This window comes from Monodelphis domestica, chromosome 8, assembly GCF_027887165.1.
Source record: "Monodelphis domestica isolate mMonDom1 chromosome 8, mMonDom1.pri, whole genome shotgun sequence".
Taxonomy (NCBI): Eukaryota; Metazoa; Chordata; class Mammalia; order Didelphimorphia; family Didelphidae; genus Monodelphis; species Monodelphis domestica.
Genome location: NC_077234.1, coordinates 204158945 through 204181884, shown reverse-complemented (window position 1 = coordinate 204181884; position 22940 = coordinate 204158945). Strand labels below are relative to the sequence as shown.

Genomic DNA, 22940 nt, shown 5'->3' with positions numbered 1-22940 from the left:
GCGTTTAATCATCATTATAATGTTGCTGTTTCTATATATCTCCTGGCTTTGTCCACTTTACTCTGCATCAATTTGTATAAGTCTCAGGTTTTTCTGCCAAATCTCCCTCATTCTTTCTTATAGCACAATGGTATTCCACCACAATCGTATACCACAACTTATTCAGCCATTCCCCAAGTGATAGGAACTCCCTCAATTCCCAATTATTTGACAACTCAAAAAGAGCTACTATAAATATTTTTGTACGTAAAGGTACTTTTCCTTTTCCTTCGATCTCTTTAGGATACAGACATAGTAGAGGTATTCCTGGGGCAAAAGACATACTGTGATAGAGATATGAGAGAGAGAGAAGTTTTTTCAGGACTGGAAACCCAGGATAGTGCACAGAAAAAACCTAGTTACCTAGCAAGATCAGTTCACCTTCTCCATTTCAAGAAGTAAGTTTCCACTCAGCTTATTTCTTTATTATAATTGGCACCCCAAGTCTGATGGTACCCAACAATCCCACAGGCAGGAAAGATAGTTAAGATGTTCAAACAGGTAGTTTTTTGGTGTGGTGATCATCGCAGTCATCGCTAGCTATTGGGTTTACAATATTATTTACAGTAAACTGACTCAAATGGTAGTAGAGACAGTGGGTTATGTAGGAAACTTGACAATGACTGTGTTACAATTACCTTTCCAAAATGAATTAGTTCTAAGGCAAATTCTGGCACAAGTATACATACTATCCGTGGCTGTGTTACAGACTTTAACCCAAGTAAGGAAAGTTTACAGATTCATGGTTCCCCTGAAGGCAGAGAAGGTTATGGTCATTGATAACAATTTAGACAAAATGATTAAGACTTTATTTGAACAACTCATTAAGGAAAAGTGTTTAGAACTAGTTATGGGCAAGGACAATGAGCAATCAGAGGAAGTTCCTCAAGAAAATGAGGGTAACAGTGATAATTAGAACCAGGCTACTAGTATCCCTGAGAAAATATGTCCATTGAAGGAAGTCACCAAGCTAACATCTAATGCTGGTGCTATTCACACTAAGGCCTTTAGACAGTTCACTCCACAAGAACTTGAGTCCGTTAAATGTCAATTTCAAAAATTTGTGGACAACCCCTTTAAAACCCACAAGGAGCTGTAGAGAGCAATAAGGATCTTTGATCCTGATTTTGAAGATTTTGAATTTCTTTTATCAGAATTATTTAGCTCCCATGAAAAAAGGAAATTCATGGAGAAGACTAGGTCTGATACTACTTTGACAAGTTGGCCTACCCCAGATCAGAGAGAGGATTTAGATTTTGCCAATCCGACCTGTATGTATCAAACGATGCAGGGAGGATTTGCTCCAAGCAATCAAACAATGCTGTTCCAAACCTGGTGCATGGTCCAAATTTGATAAGATTAGGCAGGAAAAAGGGGAACAACCTGCTACATACATAGACCACCTGTCAGAAATGGCAGAGGCAATCTTAGGTTTAGAAACAGATAATGAAGAGACAGCTGGCCATGTACGTACACAGTTTCTGAGGGGATGCACACCAAATTTGAGGACATTCTTTAAGAACTATTTCCCAAAGTATGATTCAGTTTCCCTAATAGAATTGAGAGAGGCTGCAGGTTACTTATTTGAAAATAATTCAGATCAGTGCAAGGAAGTTCAAGACCTTAAGGAAAAGTTAGAGAGGACTGAAAAGGATTTGAAACAGAAGGAAATTGAAGAAATCAAAAATCTAAACACAGTAAAGACATACACAAAACCTGTTTCCCAGAAACCTAGTTATCAGAGGAGATCAGTACAAAAAGAAACTAGGGAGTATTTCTTTTGTCACCAGAAAGGGCACTTGATCAGAGACTGTTTCTTAAAGAAGAAACAAGATAGTAATAACAGAAAAAAACGTAATGCAGGAAATAGGTACAGGGAATCAACTTGCTGTTCTCACTGCAAGTTGAAGTCCTCAAAGGCTCATGATCTGAAGGAAATGCAAAAGGCAATTGAAAGTAGAGCTAAACCAAAGTATTCAGAGATTATTAAATGGGAATTATGAAGCCAGGAACTTGGAGATACAAGAAATAGTAATAATGTGGCTGCAGATAAAAATAGTAGAAATAAATTGGGAAATAGTGTAATATTGGTGCAAGAAAGTGATTCTGTGAATGATAGCCATTGCAATAAGGTAAGAGAAAGGCAGAACCAGATTGAAGAGTCAGAAACAGAAATTAAAGAAATAATATCTCAAATTGTAAATGATATGAGAGAATTTGATAAGACCTATATAGTAACCACACAGAAAAAGTCTGTAAAGGACATCAAATCATTCCTTGAAAACTTTTTCTAGTGTAGAGTAGATAATGAGATTGAATTATGCAAAAGGGACAGAATGACAAGAACTCAAGAGAAAGTTAGTGACAGATTCAGAAACCCATAATTTCAATTCCCTAAAGGTTACTGTTGATAATGATGACAAGGCTCTAAAAACATTCACAGAAGTCCCACCTAGCTTAGTTAATTCTGTCAATAACTTTATGGCAGAGGTACCCTTTGTAAATGCATCTAGTTTGAATCCAGATGCTAGTACCTTCCATTCAGCAATGAGTGTTATAGTTAAGAAAAAAACAAACTGAAAATGGAGCTGACATTACTTTCGAACACAAAGATTATCATATTCAAAGTAGTGGAGGTAACATTTCAGCTAAATTTGAATCTGGGGATGGAACAGCAGACTTAGTAACAACCAAGGATTCAGTTAGTGCCAATGTTCTATGGGGCACAGGGATATCTGGCTACAGAGGGAAATAGAGTAGGAAATTCAAATAAATGCACCAAAACCTTCCCCAAAAAATGGAATTATCCACAAACTCTTGAAGAATTTAAATTGGAGCTTATCAAAAAGATGGAAGCCTTCTGGCAAGAAAAGTGGGAAATAGTTCAAAGAGAAAATAACAGTTTAAAGGACAAGAACTCCCAATTGGAGAAATAGCTGGAAGCCATGAAAAGCAGGATAGACCAAACTGAAAAGGAAAACGAGTCTTTAAAATCCAGAATTAGGCAATTGGAAGACAATGATCTTGCAAAACAGCAAGAATTAATAAAGCAAAGCCAAAAGACTGACAAAATAGAAGAAAACATAAAATATCTCACTGAGAAGATGACAGATCAGGAAAACAGAACAAGGAGAGACAATTTAAGAATCATTGGTCTACCTGAAAAGCCAGAAATAAAGAGAAATCTTGACATCATACTACAAGAAATCATCCAAGAAAACTGGCCTGGTATTCTTGAACAAGGGGACAAAGTAGACATTGAAAGAGTCCATAGAACACCCTCTACACTAAATCCTCAAAAGACAACTCCCAGGAATGTAATTGCCAAATCCAAGAGCTTTCAAGCTAAGGATAAAATTCTACAAGAAAACAAAAAGAAACAATTCAGATACCAAGGAGCACCAATCAGGATCCCACAAGACCTGACAGCTTCCACACTAAAGGACCACAAGGCTCTCAAAATTATATTCACTATTATAGTAATTAGAAGAATCATTCAGAAAGGCAAAAGAATTGGGTCTTCAACCAAGGATCAACTATCCATCAAAACTGACGATATACTTCCAGGGGAAAGTATAGACATTCAACAAAATGGAAGATTTCCAAATTTTTGTAAAGAAAAGACCAGAACTAAGTGGAAAGTTTGATATCCAAACACAAAGATCAAGAGGAACATGAAAAGGTAAATAAGAAAGAGAGGGAAAAGGGAAAAAATGTTTATTCAAACTTTCTTCTTTAAGGGCTATAATTAGATCAAATTATACATATATATTAATATATGGGGGAAATGTTATTTGTAACTCTCAAAATTATATTCACTATTATAGTAATTAGAAGAATCATTCACAGGAAGAGATTGGGGTACTAAGTGCTATAAGATGATATGCAAAAAAGAAAAAGGAGGGGGGAATCGAAGATGGCACCAAGAGATATTGAAGAAACAAAATAAATAGGATAATCTTTATCACACAAAGATACACATGGGAAGGGGAGAGGAAGAATACTCTTATAAGAAGGAAAGGAAGAGTGTTCTAATAGGTAATACTTAAACTTTACTCTCAGTGCAATCAATTCTGAGGGAAGAGCATCTAGATCCATTGGGGTTTGAATTCTATCTTATCCTACAGGGAAAGTGAGAAGAGAAAATTAAGGGGGGCAAGAGGGAAGGAGTACAAAAAGGGAGGGAAAGAGAGGGAGAGGGAACTTAACAGACCCTAAAAAAACAAGAAGGGAACAAAAATGGAGGGGTCAGAAAGGGAAGCATATTAAGGGAGGAAATTATGGGGATTGATTAAAAGTAAACCACTGCTTTAAAAGGATATAGCAAAAGAAGAAAGGAGAGAACTAGGAGAGGATATCAAAATGCTGGGGAATACACAAGTGACGAGCATAACTGTGAATGTGAATGGGATGAACTCACCCATAAAACGAAAACAAACAGGAGAGTGGATTAGAATCCAAAATCCTACCATATGTTGCCTAAGAAAAACACACCTGAGGTGGGTAGATACTCACAAGGTTAGAATTAAAAGTTGGAGCAAAACCTATTGGGCCTCAACTGATAGAAAGAAGGCAGCAGTTGCAAACATGATATCTGACAAAGCCAAAGTAAAAATAAATGTGATTAAAAGGGATAGGGAAGGTAAATACATCCTGATAAAAGGGAGTATAAACAATGAGGAAATATCAGTAATCAACATGTATGCACCAAATAGAATAGCATCCAAATTTCTAAAGAAGAAACTAATAGAGTTGAAGGAGGAAATAGTAAAACTATACTAGTGGGAGACCTGAACCTACCACTATCAAATTTAGATAAATCAAACAAAAAAATAAATAAGAAAGAGGTAAAAGATGTGAATAAAATCTTAGAAAAAATCAGACTTAATAGATATATGGAGAAAAATAAATAGGGACAAAAAGGAATACACCTTATTTTCAGCAGCACATGATACATTCACAAAGATTAACCATGTACTAGGACATAAAAACATGGCAAACAAATGCAGAAAAGCAGAAATGATAAATGCAACCTTTTCAGATCATAACGCAATAAAAATAATGATCAGTAAGGAAAACCAAATCAAAAATTAATTGGAAATTAAATAATATAATTCTCTAAAATCGGTTGGTTAGAGAAGAAATCATAGAAACAATTAATAATTTCATTGAACAAAATGATAATGATGAGACATCCTTTCAAAATTTATGGGAGGCAGCCAACGCAGTACTCAGGGTAAAATTTATATCCTTGAATTCATATATTAACAAATTAGGGAGGGCAGAGGTCAATGAATTGGACATGCAAATCAAAAAACTTGAAAGTGAACAAATTAAAAATCCCCAGAAGAAAACTAAATTAGAGATCCTAAAAATCAAGGGAGAAATTAAAAAAAAATCAAAAGTGAAAGAACTATTGAACTAATAAATAAGACTAGAAGGTGAAACAAGGATGCCCATTATCACCCCTATTATTTAACATTGTACTAGAAACACTAGCAGTAGCAATTAGAGAAGGAAAAGAAATTGAAGGTATTAAAATTGGCAATGAGGAGATCAAGCTATCACTCTTTGCAGATGATATGATGGTCTACTTAAAGAATCCTAGAGAATCAACTAAAAAGCTAGTCGAAATAATCAACAACTTTAGCAAAGTTGCAGAATACAAAATAAACCCACATAAGTCAACAGAATTTCTATATATCTCCAACCCATTTCAGCAGCAAGAATTAGACAGAGAAATTCCATTTAAAATCATCCTAGACTATATAAAATACTTAGGAATCTATCTGCCAAGACAAACACAGGAACTATATGAACACAACTAAAAACACTTCACACAATTAAAACTAGATCTAAACAATTGGAAAAACATTAACTGCTCATGGGTAGCAGTAGCTAACATAATAAATATGACAATCCTACCCAAATTAATTTACTCATTTAGTGTCATACCCATTGAACTACCAAAAAAACTTTTTACTGAATTAGAAAAAAACATAACAAAGTTCATTTGGGAGAACAAAAGATCAAGGATATCCAGGGAAATAATGAAAAAAAATGCAAAGGAAGGTGGCCTTGCAGTATCAGATCTCAAACTATACTATAAAGCAATGGTCATCAAAACAATTTGGTACTGGCTAAGAGACAGAAAGGAAGATCAGTGGAATAGACTTGGAGTAAGTGACCTCAGCAAGACAGTCAACGATAAGCCCAAAGATCCCAGCTTTTGGGACAAAAATCCACTATTTGATAAAAACTGCTGGGAAAATTGGAAGACAGTGTGGAAGAGACTAGGTTTGGATCAACACCTCACACCCTACACCAAGATAAACTCAGAATGAGTGAATGACTTGAACATAAAGAAGGAAACTATAAGTAAATTAGGTGAACACAGAATAGTAATGCATGTCAGATCTTTGAGAAAGGAAAGATTTTAAAACCAAGCAAGACTTAGAAAAATTCACAAAATGTAAAATAAATAATTTTGATTACATTAAATTAAAAAGTTTTTGTACAAACAAAGCCAATACAACCAAAACCAGAAGGGAAGTAACTAATTGGGAAACAATCTCCATAACAATAACCTCTGAAAAAGGTCTGATTACTCAAATTTTCAAAGAGCTAAATCAATTGTACAAAAAAAAATCAAGTCATTCTCCAATTGATAAATGGGCAAGTGACATGAAGAGGCAGTTTTCAGCCAAAGAAATCAAAACTATTAATAAGCACATGAAAAAGTGTTCTAAATCTCTGATAATCAGAGAGATGCTAATCAAAATAACTCTGAGATATCACCTCACACCTAGCAGATTGGCTAACATGACAGCAAAGGAGAGTAATGAATGCTGGCAGGGATGTGACAAAGTAGGGACATTAATTCATTGCTGGTGGAGTTGTGAATTGATTCAACCATTCTGGAGGGCAATTTGGAACTATGCCCAAAGGGCAATAAAAGACTGTCTGCCCTTTGATCCAGTAATAGCACTGCTAGGTTTGTACCCCAAAGAGATAATAAGGAAAAAGGCACGTACAAGAATATTCATAGCTGCTCTCTTTGTGGTGGCAAAAAAAATTGGAAAAGGAGGGGATGCCCTTCAATTGGGGAATGGCTGAACAAATTGTGGTATATGGTGGTGATGGAATACTATGCTCAAAGGAATAATAAAGTGGAGGAATTCCATGGGAACTGGAACAACCTTCAGGAAGTGAGGCAGGAAGTGAGGAATTCCATGGGAACTGGAACAACATTCAGGAAGTGAGGCAGAGTGAAAGGAGCAGAACCAGGAGAACATTGTACACAGAGACTGATACACTGATACAATGTAATGGACTTCTCCATTAGTGGCAATGCAGTGATCAAGAACAACCCGGAGTGATCTATGAGAAAGAATACTATCCATATTCAGAAGAAAAACTGTGATGAGTAGAAACACAGAAGAAAAGCAACTGCTTGATTACATGGGTTGAGGGGGATATGATTGGGGATGTAGACTCTAAGTGATCACCTTAATGCAAACATTTATAATATGGAAATGGGTCTCGATCAATGAGGTCAATGGGTCTCGATCAAAACCCAATGGAATTAATTATTGGCTATTGGGAGGAGGGGAGGGAAGGAACATGAATCATATAACCATTGAAAGACATTCTAAATTAATTAAATAAAAATATTTTAAATCAATCAATATATAAATAAATATATGCCCCAGAAAGACACCACATTTTCCAAATGTTCATTCTCATTCTCCTCAAAAGGAAATTGCTAATCATTATGATATCTGTCTTCTTCCAGTGGTCAGTAACAGAATCCTTCACTCTTAGAGATATCTATTATTTCCCCTGATCCTTCCATGAAACATAGCTGCTAATTCCTCTTAATGAATCCAGATTCAATGTTTAAGCAAAGAGTTTAACTACCACATAGTTCTAATTACTCAAACTCTTTTATCTCTTAATATATTGATTATCCTGCCCCTAATTTTGATATCCTCTTCCAAAGCATGATTTTGGGTTGGAGCTCTTAACCATCTAGGGGCCATGGACCTTTCTGGCAGTCAGGCGGAGCCCAAGGATCATTTTTCTGAATAATAATTTGTTGCCTGTATTTATGATGAAAAGAAATGGTAAATTTCAAATAGAAGTTAGTGAAAATAAAGCTGCTGTTTCTTTCCCATCAAGATGAGAGACTCTTTGAACTAGATCTACAGACTCCAGGCTAAGAACCCCTGACATCATTGGATAGAGGATTCACCTTGGAATCAAGAATACCTGAATTTAAATCATATGTCAGACACTACCTGTGCCTTTCTTGTCTGGAAAATGGAGGTGGGGGTTGGACTTGATGGTCTCTAAAGGTTCCTTCTAGCTCTAAAACTGAGAACCTATGGTACAAGAGAAAGGCTGTTGGACTTAGAGTCAGAGTACGGGGAGGTGTTACTACTTCCTTGAATTTACTTAAATTCTCTGAGGCCTGATATATACTCATCTTTAAAATGAGTGGGTTGCACCAGATGACATCTAATGAACCTCCCAAATCTAAATCTGTGTTCCCAAGAATGATTTTGGATCTTTGATCTTTTCTGCTTCTCCTAGATAGGACTCCTAGATAAGCTAGAGAAAAGAGAGAGATCTGTCCAGTCTTTGCACTTTGTCCTCTAGCAAGAAGACCAGTTTGCATGTAGTACAATTTTAATTGTCAATAGCCTGTGGCAAAAGCAAAAACATAGCATGATCTCTTCAGGTCACAGACCCGTTCCCTTGCACTCCCTACAGATGGGCTGACTTGGCTTTAATTTGAAGGTTGCCCCTAATTCTTCCAACCTTTAACCAAATATTTGTTATACCTCTTTGTTAAGCTAAGGGCTTTATGACCACAGATTCTGAAGCCCAGGCTCTTATAGCCTGTCAAAGTTCTCATCTCCTGCATTCCTTCTTCCAAGTTCCTACACTCCTAGGTATGGCAACCAGTTATCAGCAAATGCAAGCCAATGATTCTAATAATCCAAAATAGAAGTAGTTATTATCAGTCAGTAGATATTACTGAGAAGGCCAAAGAGGGGAAATGCCAAGTTCACTTACAAAATTCTTCTGTCTTCTCTTTTGTGGCATCTTCTGACTCTTCCATATATCTCTGGTACTCTTTAGAGATACATATCTGAAAACTTTCCACCGAGGTACTTCCTTTTTCAGATGAGATATCTAATGTGAAGACAAAAACATGAGTAGAATAAAATTGTAAAAATAGTGTCACAAAGGCTAAATCCCAGAATGCGAAGAGAAAAAATGCCCAAGTACAACAAAAAGGATGTTTATTGTTGTGAAGAGAGATGAAATATCATATCTGAAAGACAGCAAAGCAGGTTAGTCTGACTGGATCACAGAATATACAAAGGTGTCATTCAATCATTTTCCAGGTGTATCCAATTCTTTGTGACCCCATGGGGGGTTTTCTTGGCAAAAATACTAGAGCAGTTTACCATTTCCTTTTACAGCTCAATTTATAGATGAGGAAACTAAGGCAAATAAGGTTAAGTGACTTGCCCAGGGTCACATAGCTAGCAAGTGTCTGAGGCCAGATTTGAACTCAAGAAGATGAGGTTTTCTGAATCTAAGCCTGGGGCTCTTTCTACTGTGCCACATAGCTGCCCTGGTTAAAGATGAGTAATATACAATAAGTCTAGAAAAGCAGACCAGAGATAGATTGTAAAAAGCTTTACAATAGCAAATGGAGGAGTTTATATTTAATTTTCCTACAGATAATGTGGTTAAGGCCTTTGAGAAGGAGAGTAACATCATCAGACCTATGTTTTAGGAATCTCTTTAGCAGCTGTGTGAACAGATTAGTGAAGGGGGAGACCAAAAGCAAGGAGATTCATTAGAAAGCTATTACAATAATATTCAAGGAAGACTAGCACCCCTGGTGCAAGAACTTGCCAAACCCTTTTCAAGGCTGCTTTCATCCTTTGGTTTCCACCCACCACCCAACTCTCATCTGAGGTTGCAAGAAGTGGTAGCATATGTAGCAGCCACAAGTTAAGTCAGGTTGAGGGTAACCTACAGTCCTCAAACCCATTGGTGAGTTAGGGAGTTGACTATCCCACTTGTGAAGAGGTGGATGAGAACAATTTGTTCCAGTGACCATGATGGCACTGTGGAATGCTTAGGGTTTGGTTAGACATTAAAGAAACCAAGTATCCTGGGCCATCACCTTTTGTTTTAACTTTTGTCTTGCCACTGGACTTCAATGACTGGGAGAATGTGGCTGATGACTTTGTACAACCCTGCCTTAATTATATCCAAATTTATTCGAGAGTCAAAAGCTATCACCAGTGATGTCATTTTGATCCTCTTAGGGCTATGATGGTGAACCTATGGCACAAGTACCAGAGATAGCACACATAGACCTCTCTTTGGGTATGCATGCCAAGGACCCAGTGTGCCCATCCCTGCAGCACGAAGTTCATCAGAGTTCCTAACTAGAAAGCAGGAGGAAGGTACAGCTGGGATGCTCCCCTCCTCTTCTCCCCAGCAGGAGTTAGTCTCTTCAAGACAGCATCCCTGACAGGACAAAATTGCCCCACCCCATTTGGAATATAATAGCCTCTAAATTACCTTTGGCCTGAATGAGACAGAAACAACTGATGTCTTTACTATACAAAGTATTTAGGGGATTTGGATATGTGTCTTTTGACTTTAAAAATGTTCAAAACTGTGGGCTAGTGATTTAAGAATAAGTTTTATGAACCAGAGGCTAGGCTAATAGCCTCTTCCCTATTCTATAACCCCCTTCCCCAGTTTCTTTCATAAGCAACCCTTGGCTTCTTTTTCAGGAAGACTGGACCTGTATGGCCTGAACACCTGAAGGACTCATCCCCCCAAAGTCTCTGGGTCCATGACCTAAACCCACCTAGGGTTTTCCAACTGTTCCAAAGAAGATAAACAGAAATGGTCATCACAAGCTGACCCTTAACCCTAAGGGCCTGACCCTACCCAGTATTCCCATAAGATATCCTGACATCCTATTTTGCAACTCAAACCTACCCTATATAATCCTCCTCTCCCCTTCGTTCAGGGCCCTATCTGCCTTGGAGGTGGTGGGACCCAAGCTTGAGCTTGTAATAAAGCAGTACCTCTTGCTTTTACATTATCCGGTGTGCCTCCTAATTTGAGAAACCAGAACTGGGTCAAACAGACCATGATGGTGTGAATGGGTCAGGATGATGTCATTTAACCTGAGGGTTATATTTTCCTATGAATAAGAGATTTTTCCTGTAAGCTGGGGCTTTTTTGCTTTTTTCTGGCCACCTTTTTCTCTCTTTCTCTCTCAATAAAGTGTTGCATTTTAAATGGTTTCTGGTTCTTTGAATAGTGGCTAAAGAAAGTGTACTTTCCATCTCTTAGTACAGTGACTTGAGAACTTGAACTAGGTGGTTACTTCGAGGTGAAAGATGGAGAGAGGGACAGATAAGACATATCAGAGGATGATGAGGGGAGTCGAGGAAGAGGAAAGAGTCTAAAATTACTGACTACAAACTAGAATTAAGAAAACGGGAAAGTTAGGGGTGGGGGAAAATAATGAGTTCTATTTAGAACATGTTGAGTTGGAGATGCCTATGGGATATCTGCTTGGAAATGTTCAATGGGCAGTTTGGGTTGAGGGATTGGAGATGAGGAAACAAATTCAAGTTGAATGTATAAATGTGGGGGGGGGGGTATCTGCTTAGAGATTATAAATGAACCTGTGGAATCTCACAAGATCACCAACACAGAATGTCTAGAGGAAAAAGAAGACAGCTGAGACTAAAACCTTGGAATATACATGCAGTTAGGAAGGGGGGACTTGGATGGCATTCCAGCAAAGGAAACTAAGAATGGTCTAATGGAGTAGAGAAGCAAGAGAAAAAAGTGAGGAGAGAATATCTAGGATAGAAACGGTAGTCAACAGTGTCAAATGCTGCAGAGAGATCAAGAAGGATAACTGAGAAAAAGTAGTTGGATTTGTCTAGATAGTAAGAATAGTAATCACTTGCATTTATATAGTGCCTACTATGTGCCAGGCATTATACCAAAGGATTTACAAGTATTATCTCATTTGATCTTCACAACAGCCTTGGGAGAGAGGTGCTATTACTATCCCCATTTTACAATTGAGGAAACCGAGGCAAACATAGTTCCCCAATATCCCAGAAATTAAAGATAGAGGCAAAAGACCTACATGTACAAATATATTTATAGCATATCTTTTTGTTGTGGCAAATAACTGGAAACCAAAGGGTGGCCACTAATTAGGAAATGACTGAACAAGTCATATCATATGATTGTAATAGAATACTATTGTGCCAAATGCTTGTTGTCATCATCATTGCTGTTCCTCCCTTCCTCCTCCTCTGTCTTCTTTTTCTCCTTCTCCTTCTCCTCCTTTTCCTCCTCTTCCTTCTTCAAAAAGAGACTTCAAGGTAGTACAGGAGGATACTGCACTGAATCTGAAGTCAAGAAGTTTAAATCCTGTTTCAGACACTAGCTATATGATCTTGGGATATCATGTAAACTCTGCCTTAGTTTACTCATCTGTAAGATAAAGATAATAATACTGCTACTTCAGAGGGTCACAGAGGGTGAAGATAAAAAGAGATCATATTTGTAAAATGCTTTGGAAACCATAAAACGCTATTTTAATTACTAGATATTATTATTGTTGTTATTTCAGAACCTCCTATGCCTGGGACCAGCCGTATCCTCTATACCTGACTTCCTTTCAGAAAACAGAGATAAGGCAGGGCAGCTGGGCAGCTCAGCGGATGGAGAGCCAGGCCTAGAGATGGGGGTCCTGGGTTCAAATCTGACCTCAGACATTTCCCAGCTATGTGACCCTGGGCAAGTCACTTAATTCCCATTGCCTACCCTTAGCATTCTTCTGCCTTGGAAGAATTGTACAGTATTGACGAAAGAAAGAAAGAAAGAAAGAAAGAAAGAAAGAAAGAAAGAAAGAAAGAAAGAAAGAAAGAAAGAAAGAAAGAAAGAAAGAAAGAAAGAAAGAAAGAAAGAAAGAAAGAAAGAAAGAAAGAAAGAAAGAAAGAAAGAAAGAAAGAAAGAAAGAAAGAAAGAAAGAAAGAAAGAAAGAAAGAAAGAAAGAAAGAAAGAAAGAAAGAAAGAAAGAAAGAAAGAAAGAAAGAAAGAAAGAAAGAAAGAAAAACAGAGACAAGAAATAAATATAGTACACTAAGGGAGTGCATATTTGGAGACAAATGTGTGGTCAAGAGTCTTGTGGGAAGAAATTTATTATGGAGATGTATTTGTTAGGCCAGTACTTACCAGTTTATTTGGTTGCTTTGGAATATTCAAGTATTTGCATTTCTTTCACCTCCTATCACCCCCACTTTGCTATTTTTGACCTTTTTTAATTATAAGGTTGAGAATTCAGCCATGGGATGTTAAGTGCTTCTTTGGATTTATTATGATTTTCTATTTTGAATACCAACCCCTTGGTTGATGTTGGCCTCTACATAATTTTAGCCTTGACATTTTGATTAGTACCTTTCATCACATGACATTTTCCTTCCTGGAACATGCTAAGTGAAACACCCCGCCTCTCTGGCATTCTAATCCATAAAACCTCCTCGTGTGTAATATTTTAAGAGGGAACTCTAATACTCAGTCTCTGTAGCTTTCCCCCATTAACTTGGATGTTGACATTTTCTTTTCTCTACAAAATAACCTTGAAAAATTCAGAGCATAGGATTAGGTCACCCAAGTCTCACCCACTCTGGCATTTGCCCTTTTGATTTGTTAGTCCTCTTCTTAAGGGCAGGGGTCCACAAACGATGGGAGAAAATGACACCACAGCACATCAGCCCTCTTACCTCGAGGTACGTACGTTAGCCTCAGAGCCAAGCAGATAGCAAGGGACACAGAATCTACTCTGGCTTTCAATTTTTTTGAATTGAGAATTTAGGAATCCTCTCTACCAATTCATCAGCTACCTAGCTATAATTTCTAATCTTAATCTAGGAAGAATAATTTATATTAAATCTAGGGTTGGTGTAGAATAAGTATTGGGGCCGGGCTTGAATCCAGGTTTTCCTGATTCCAGGACCTTTAACCATCCATCATTTCACTGGGAAGATGGGCCTGGATTGGGAGATCTCCTCACCCTGAAAACCTACGCCATGTATCAATGTACCACCTCTTCTGTCCTGAATCACCAAATAGTTTCTAAAAATGGCTGCCTCAGACCTCTGTAACTTGAGATACCAGGCCTTTCCCTTCCAGGACTTCATCCAAGGCTTTGGACAGCAGGTCCAAACAGGAGCCACGTGGATGTTCAATATGCAGTCTTTGAGGTGAATGTTATCTCATATCACTTTGGGATTGAAGCAAAGGAATTAGAACTGAGTAGGACTTGAGTCAGGTTTCTGGGAACCTAATCATCACATATTTATGAACCCAAACAACTAGTCCCCCAATATTTCATTTTATTTTGGTTTTAGTTTTTGGTTTTCCTGATGTTTGGAGATAGATTAGACTGATACTATCCTCCATCATTACCAGACTTAGATACTAGGTCTTATGTCTGACAGAATCCTATCTCTTCCTTCATTGATTCCTATGATTTAGGGTCCATCTGTTGAAATGAACCCCCCTTTTCCCAGCTCATCCCCATCTGGCTCAGTCCTACCCTTCTCTTCTCTCTTTTTTTTTCCTATTCTCACACTTCCATATCACTAGGGGAAGACACACAAACATATATAAATTTGGTCCATGATGAACTTAAATAATCTAATCTCAACTTGACCCTCATTGCTACAAGAAATCTTTTTATTTTTCTCTAATTAACTATTAACTGAATTCTTGAAGCTGCAGACCTTTTCTTCCTAGATACTCCAATACATCCTTCTGATCTTTCCTTCTCAGCAAAGGACCTTACCTCCTCATTTAATAAATAAATAAACTGAAGCCAGTCACTATAAATCCCCTCTTTCCTCCTATACTATGCCCCCAAACCCCTGTACCCTTTGCCTACCTATTTTATGCAGATTTTGAGGTGGCCTTTCCCCTTGACAATGTCAACCCCTCTTGTGTGTCTTGATTTCATCCTTAACTTTCCTCCCCAGGAAATGTTTTTATCATTCCCACTCTAGCATCTTCCACTCTCTTATGACTCATTGTCTCCTTTCTCAACTACTGTAAATATGATTAGGTCTCTTCCTATCCTTACAAGACCTTCTAACCGTTCATGAAGCCATCATTCTATGTTTCTTGTTTCTTGTTTGGTTGATCTCTTTTAAAAAATCATCAGCAGTCATTTCCTCTACTTTCTCAATTCCAAAAAAAAAATTGTCATTCCCCTTGCAATCTGGCTTCTGACTTACACCTCTCAGGAAAAACTGTTGAATTCAAGATTTCTAGTTACCTCAACTATTATATCTGACAGTCCTTTCTCAGTCTCCAGGAAGACTGAGACTTGACCTCACCATAGCTCTGAGGCACTGTTTACCGTTCTCCTCCTGGACACAATCTCCTCACTTGACTCACAAGCCCCTGCTCTCTCTCAGGGCTCATTCCACCTGCTGGACCAATCCCTCTCATCTTTTCTGCTGGATCATCCTCAAAGTATGTGCGCCAACCAAAACTTTGTCCTTCTTTTCTCTCTAAGCTTCCCTTTTGGTGATTCCACCTATTTGCATCAATCCACTTATCCCACTAACGACCTAATTGCATGGCCATGTGTTCACACAACATCAACTTCTCAGGGCAGCAAGACAGCTATCTCTAAGGTGTAGACGAAACTGATGATCTACACCAATAGAGGAGGTTTTCCATACCAAGCACTCCCAATGGAAAACACATATCCTTCCCCCTCCAAAGAAGCTATCACAAGAAAACCCCTTAGAATGTAAGCTAAATGGGGACAGAGACAGTATTTTATTTCATTGTTGTATCCCAGAGCCATCAGCAGTGCTTTTCACACAGTAGATACCTAATAAACATTTGGACCATTACAAAGATGCAATTTTGTATGAATAGCTGTTGAAATATTATGTCTCCTACTTTTCTTGATTGGCAGGCATCCTAGAGAAATAAATAGGTCCAAGAACTCTATAAATCAAGTCTTGCCTCTTTCAGATTCTAAGTCAGCGCTGTGATAAAATGGTTCCCTTACTGGGGAACAAATGTCTGATTGAAAAGCTGATTCAACACATTGTCACTGGTAGAAAATATACTGCCCAAGGTATCTTTTTTTCCTATTGATACTGGTAAATAAAGAACTGACTAGCAAAAAAATGATCCGACATTGATGCAAACTTGCTGTGGAAACTCAGCTTTCTGTGTCATTACTTTTTCATCTTATATCTGGGGAGAGTCAAGGGTATGCTGGCAAATGTTAACAACCAGCTTTCTGTGGGAGGAAACACACAATATGCTTTTTAAAAAATTCTTCACATCCATCGGAGAAACAATAACCTTTAGTTCCAAGGCAGATGGAAAGAGATGGGAAATTGTGATTGTCCCCATGGTCATACAGTCTAGAAGTATCTGAGGTCAGATTTGAACCTAGGACCTCTGGTCTCTAGGCTTGGTTCTCTATTCACTGAGCCATCTAGTATTCTTTTTTCTTTTTTTAAATAAGAATGTTGGAACCTAAGATTCCAAATGAATGTTGTCCCTTCAAAGTAAGGAGAAGCTATACATTTATCCTAGTGATGCTGCCATTATTAAAAAACAAACACTTGTAACTCTTTCTTTAGAGCCCACAGCACATTCTACTTGCTCTCAATATTGGCAAATTTTAATTCTTTGAGAAGCAATCAAAATCTTTTGGTACTAACTGGAAAGTAGCATAGATGATTAAGCCTGAAAATAGTTTTAGATTAAAAAAATAATATAGAAGATAATACTTGCCCTATCTACCTCAGGAACTTATTGTGAGGAGCATATGAGATTACATATGTAAATCGCCCTTGTTATGATTTGAAATGGGAAGGAATTGCAAACAACCTAATTTAGTATTTATGGGGGGAAAAAAGTTTTCCTACAACTTCGAGCTGTCCGAAAATTGAATGACCTCTCTCCAAAGCTGTTTGTCCTCTCTCCTTGGAGATCTTTGAGCATGTGTATCATTACAGGGCTTCCTTTTGTATGTGGGCCCTAAGAAATTTTTCAACTCTCAAATTCTGGAATTTTGTGGAAAAATACAGCACAACTGCACAGCAATGACTTAAGGGTTTTTCTGCTTCCCAGAGTGGTTCTTTAAATATTACTAATTAGGATATGCCCAAAAAAATATTTTTAGGATAAGCAACATCACTAAAATAAGTGTAAAACCTCCCAAGGTGGTTCCTTTGTGAGCACCATTATGGATTCTCTCTTGTTCCTAGCAAATGCTCCATCAAAAAATGGAAAAGAAAGGGGAGAAGCTGATTATCCTTCCATCTCCAGTAAGTCTCTGAACCTGCCAATACTAGGGTCAACAGTAATTGAAGAAAAAATACAATAAAATATTACTGGAAGAAAAAATCCTGGAGACAATAAGTGATTTAGAAGCAAAAGTTCCAGTGCATTTTTAAGATTGTCACCAAAGGGTTAAATTGTCTAAATTGGCTGTGATGAGCAGCCAGCCACATGAAGACAAAAGCTGACTGTGGTCCAAATAATGTCTCCATTGAATGAGCAAAAGACCCTCACCTTCAGCCTCGAGATACCCTGAAGTGGAGTGGATTGGAAGAAGGGATGGGCGTTCTGCCAGAGCTTTTCCCCCTGCCAAAGAAATATTTCTGACTGAAATTAATCCCAGCCTTCTAGAACTTGCTTATTAGGGAAGTGGGAGGCAATTGCCACAAGGAAGGCGCTTAAGTGCTACCTGCTCTGAACCCCATTCTCCACCAAGCCTGAGCACAGCTGGCAAGGCATGATGGTCTAGACTCTGGAGGAACGGCCAAAGGCAGGCATATTAATGTCGTGGAATTTATGTTCATGATCTCTCCTGAGGGAGCAGGAAGGGTAAAAGGGAGGTTTCACACGGAATGCTTTCCTCGGGGGTATCGTTCATACATCCAAGAATAAACAGCTTTGAGAGCTAGACTCAGCCAGTCTGGTTATCTTTGCAATCTAAAAATTATGAACAAGATTGATGGAGATATATGTGTGCATGACGTATGATATATGTAATGTGTATATACATATATGCACATGTGTGTGGTGACATTCTGTATGTGTGCGTGTGAACACACGCATGTATGGGTGGGCATTGTATTGTACACATATAAAATGTGTGCATACATGCGCTGTATTGTGTGCACATACAAATGTGTTTGTAAATATGTGTGTGTGTACCTGAGATGTGTGTGCATATATGAAATATAGCACTGTGTGCATATGTGGACAGATCTAAATATTAAAATTGTGTGTGCATGTATAAATTGTGCCTATATAAGATATGGGGGTGTATATGTGTGTGTATATACTGGTATATGTATACATGTAGAAAAATGTAATGCATGTAGAAAATATAGGGGTGTGTCTGTGTCCATGTATGCACATGAATATATGTGGGCCTCTATAAATAGGTGTGTGAATATAGAAAATATAGGGGTTTAAATGTGCATATATACACAGGTATATGCATAAAAATATGTATGTAAATACATAAAATATGTGTATGTGTGTGCATATATAAATGTGTCTGCCTAAATAAAATATGGGAAGTATATATGTGCACGTATACAAATGTATATATGTACATGTATAAATGTGTGTGCATATATAAATTATAAGGGAGTATAAGTGTGCCCGTGTGCACATGTGTATGTGTGCATGTATGCGTGTGTGTATGTGTACACGTGTGCACATATATAAAATATAGGGGTGTGTGGGTGTGCATGTATAAACGTGTGTATATATAAAATGTAGGGGTGTATAAATGAATATATGCATATAAAACATAAGGCGTGTGCATATGTGCACATGTGTGTATGTGTGTGCAGGTGTGGTCATGTGTATGTGTGCACGTGCGCGTGAGCATATATAAAAGATAGGGGTATGTGTGTGCATATTTAACTATGCATATGTGTGTATATGTATATTTGTGTAGTTTCGCGTGTGATTTGAGGAAGAGAACAATTAGTGGAGTAGAGGAAATGCGGGCCACAGGCCAGCTCGTTGGGGACGGGTATGAAGAAAGAGGGGGTGGAGGGAGAGAGGGGCGGCGGGGGGAGACCTGATATACACACGCCCACGTGCTCAGCTAACCAGTATTTCTAGACAAAGAGGACAAACCCCTTGAGTCCCTTCTGTCAGCCTAATAATGTCGAGGACAATAAAAATAATAGAAGCCCCCTGGGAAAAGTAAATCAGTCCTATAGAAACCAAATCTCCGGGCTAGTCCAGAGTTGTATCGTCGTGCCCTGGGCGGCAGACTATTTCAGGGGAGAGCCGCCTTCTCTCCCCATCTTATTCCTCACGCCGATAAGATGTTCTTAGTTTCCTCCACCTGCAAGCTTCCGGCCAGATGAACTTGGAGATTGGTCCCAGGACCCACAGACCGCATAGAAGAATTCCGGCCAAAAGTACCCCCTCATTTCTAATGGGGTTCTCTCCTCCTCTCGCTACTCTCCATCCGCCCCTTCTTTCTTCCTACCCATTCCACACTGGCGTATCTGAATTGCAGCCGCATCGGCCTGTGCCCTGAATTTCCCCGCTCTAATCAAAGAGGAGAGGAAGAGGCCAGGGAGACATATCCCCTTCTTAAATTCAAGAAGACCTTAACAGCAAAACTGTTTGGCTCTCTCCTCTTCAGAGGAAGGCTCTGAATGATTCATTCGGGTGGCCATTCTTTCGTTTTTTAAGATAAATGGTAAAAATGAAGATAACATCAGGCTCTGCCAGGATAGGAAAAAAGTTGGATGAACTGGATAAGAAATCCTATTTCATGCCTTTTAGGTGCTGCTGCTATCATTGAGAAAAAGAACCGGGTTTCAGGTCTGTACACCTGACTGAGGCACCTGAATTCGACAATAAATTATATCAAAGAAATCTCCAGGACTTGGAGTCACCGCCTGAAGGAATGTTCTTTATCCACCCTCCCCTCTTCCTCCCCCCATCACTGCCCACATCATAAACGGAAGTCACCTGGGCTCTGGGAGGAACTTTGCCTATTAAAGATTTCCTTTTCCTTTTTCAGAAGTGCTTTTTCAGAAGCACAGGGCCTTCTTCACCCCATTCCTTCTGGGGAATATTTCCTACCTTTCTGCCTTTAATTCCCTTCTGGAAGGATCCTAAATGTGCAATCCAATGAAACTTTACTGCTTGCCCATGTCCTCCAAATAAAAAGAGGAAAAGGAATTGGCTTAAATGACAGCAAGAAAGGTTTGTTCTATGTCCCCAGTGATGGAATATACATAATATATATATATTTAATTAATTAAATTTAAAGAAATAGATGTATAAAATATATAATATAATTAATATATATATATAAATAAAATAAAGATAATAATAGCTGCCAAGCACTGTGCTAAGTGCTTTACAACTGTTATATTATTTGATCTTCACAACAATCCTGCGAGAGAGATATTATTATGCCAATTTTATAAAGGAAGAAACTGAGGCAAACACAGTTAAATAACTTGCCCAGAGTCACACAACTCATAAAAGTCTGAAGTTTGGAGGCAGCTGGGTGACTCGGTGGACAAAGTGCCAGTCTCAGAGACAGGAGAGATCCTAGATTCAAATCTGACCTCAGACATTTTCTAGCTGTGTGACCCTGGGTAAGTCCCTTAACCCCCATTGCCTAGCCCTTACTACTCTTTTGCCTTGGAACTAATACACAGTATTGATTCTAAAATGGAAAGTAAGGGTTTTGTTGGGGGGCGGGGGACGGCCTTAAGTCAGACTGGATTCGAACTTGTGTTTTCCTGGCTCCATGCTCTATTCATTGACCCACATAAAAGGAATTTGTGACTTCTCCTTTCCTGGAGATCTCCTTGGATATAGTACATCAATAAGCAAAGAGTTCTTATAGTTCCTTATCTCTCTAAAGAGACAGAAGTATTTATGCACATACTTTTTTTTAAATAGAAGTCTATCTGACAAAACAAAAACTTCAACAACAACAAAATTCTCTGACTCACTGATGCCCAGAAATCATAATGAATCAGAATGTCAGAGTAGGAAGGGATCTCAGAAATCCTTGAGTTCGATCCCTTCATTTTACAGACAAAACTGGCAGGCAAGTAATATGCATTTATTAAGCACTTATGAACCAGGTTCTGTGTAACTCTCTTGCTGAAGAATAATAGCTAGCATTTCTATATTCTATAAAATCTATGTCTTATGGTTTGCAGAGTTCTTTTCATGTATTATCTCAGTTGATCCTCATGACAACTCCCTGTGAGGCAGATGCTATTATTATTCCCATTTTACAGATGAGGAAAGTGAGGCAAATAGCCATTAAATAACTTGCCCAAGTTCATTCAGCTAGTAAGTGTCCAATGCAGGATCTGACATCCTAGGTCTCCCTGACTCCCAATACAACATTCTATCTATGCTGTCTGGCTGCCTAGATGAAATGAGTAGAATCATAAATTTATAATTTGAAGAGATAGAGGGCAGTTAGTATAATTCCTTTATTTTATAGATGAGGAAACAGAAGCCAGTTTGGAAAAGACAGAGAGACTTAGCCAAGGTCCCAAAGGCAGGAAGTAGCAAATCAGGGATTCAAATCCTTCCAACTCTCCATCAAACTCTTCTTCCGATATGTTTCGTGTGATAATGCATCTATAACCCAGACTGAATTGCCTGTCACCTCTGGCAGGGGAAAGGGAGAGGAGAGAAGGAGACAATTTGGATCATATAACTTAAGAAAACTTATGTGGAAATTTGTTATTATGTATAAATTGATAAAATCTCTTTACAAAAAAAATTCATCTTCCAATTCTCCATTTCAGTTCTCTCAAGATAAAATAATTAAGAAGTATGTATACTCCTTTGACTTAAGGTTTTGTGATGGTATTTTAAATTAATTTATTATGTTTTATATATAATAGATTATGATTACTTATAAATGTAATTAATGATGTCTATGCCTCCGGGGAGAATGGTATAGTGTCATTTAAAACCTAGAGCAAATCAATTAGTCAGCTCTTTTCTGGAGAATAGATTGGGATTCCAGAGCAGAGAGAAAACAGAGATTTGTGTGAGGGCTCATTGCTGCACCAAGAAAGCCTAAAGGAACAGGTAGGAGGGCACAGCAAATTCCACATTCCTTATAGGGCTGGTTCTAAAAGCGAGTGAATACTTCCCAAATACTCTATATCATGTCAATGAATACTAGATCCCATAAAAAGCCATCTAAGTCTAAAAGAACCATTTGAGCCCCGCATGGGTTGGCTTTTTTGTGCAAGTACAAACACCCACATAAATCTGGAAGAATCCTCCTGGGTAATCTGTAGCAAGAAAACTCATTTTTAGGGTTGATAAGCACTTTCTTTACTAGAATAAAAGAATGGCCATATCAGTAATTAAGTTCACAAAAAAGCTTAACCAATTCCCTCAGTCTTGTGAAATCTGGGATGGCAAACAGGGTATATTTTATTGGTTGGCTTGTTGGCATCAGATTGGAGAATAGTCATAAACAGCACCTACCATTGCCTGGTTTCAAAGGCGGAGGTTTCGTGGATTCTTCAATAATCTTCTGGATCTGTGACAGGGTATTACGAGCTTCCTCCAGCTCTCTCCAAATCAAATATACATCCTCTCTGACCCCAGCACCTAGGATGGGAAACACAGAGCTGAAGAGTCAGTTGAGGCAATATGAGATGACAACTAGTAGAGTTAATAGTACTGACCTTTTACTGTTAAGAGAAAGAAAGACTTGTAGGACTTTTGAGTTAATGGTTTTTGAG

The 22940-nt window shown here is 38.2% G+C and overlaps 1 protein-coding gene across 3 annotated transcripts in view; it reads right to left on the bottom strand.

Moving 5' to 3' along the window:
- The window catches only part of VWA3B (von Willebrand factor A domain containing 3B), a 282451-nt gene that overhangs the window by 167469 nt on the left and 92042 nt on the right, over positions 1-22940 (bottom strand). For all 3 annotated transcript variants that reach the window (XM_007501072.3, XM_016424839.2, XM_007501073.3), the window contains exons 9-10: positions 22681-22806; positions 9121-9240 (exon numbers count right to left, since the gene is read on the bottom strand). In XM_007501072.3, the coding sequence (XP_007501134.2) occupies positions 9121-9240; positions 22681-22806 (246 nt within the window). The remainder of the gene's footprint in view (positions 1-9120; positions 9241-22680; positions 22807-22940) is intronic.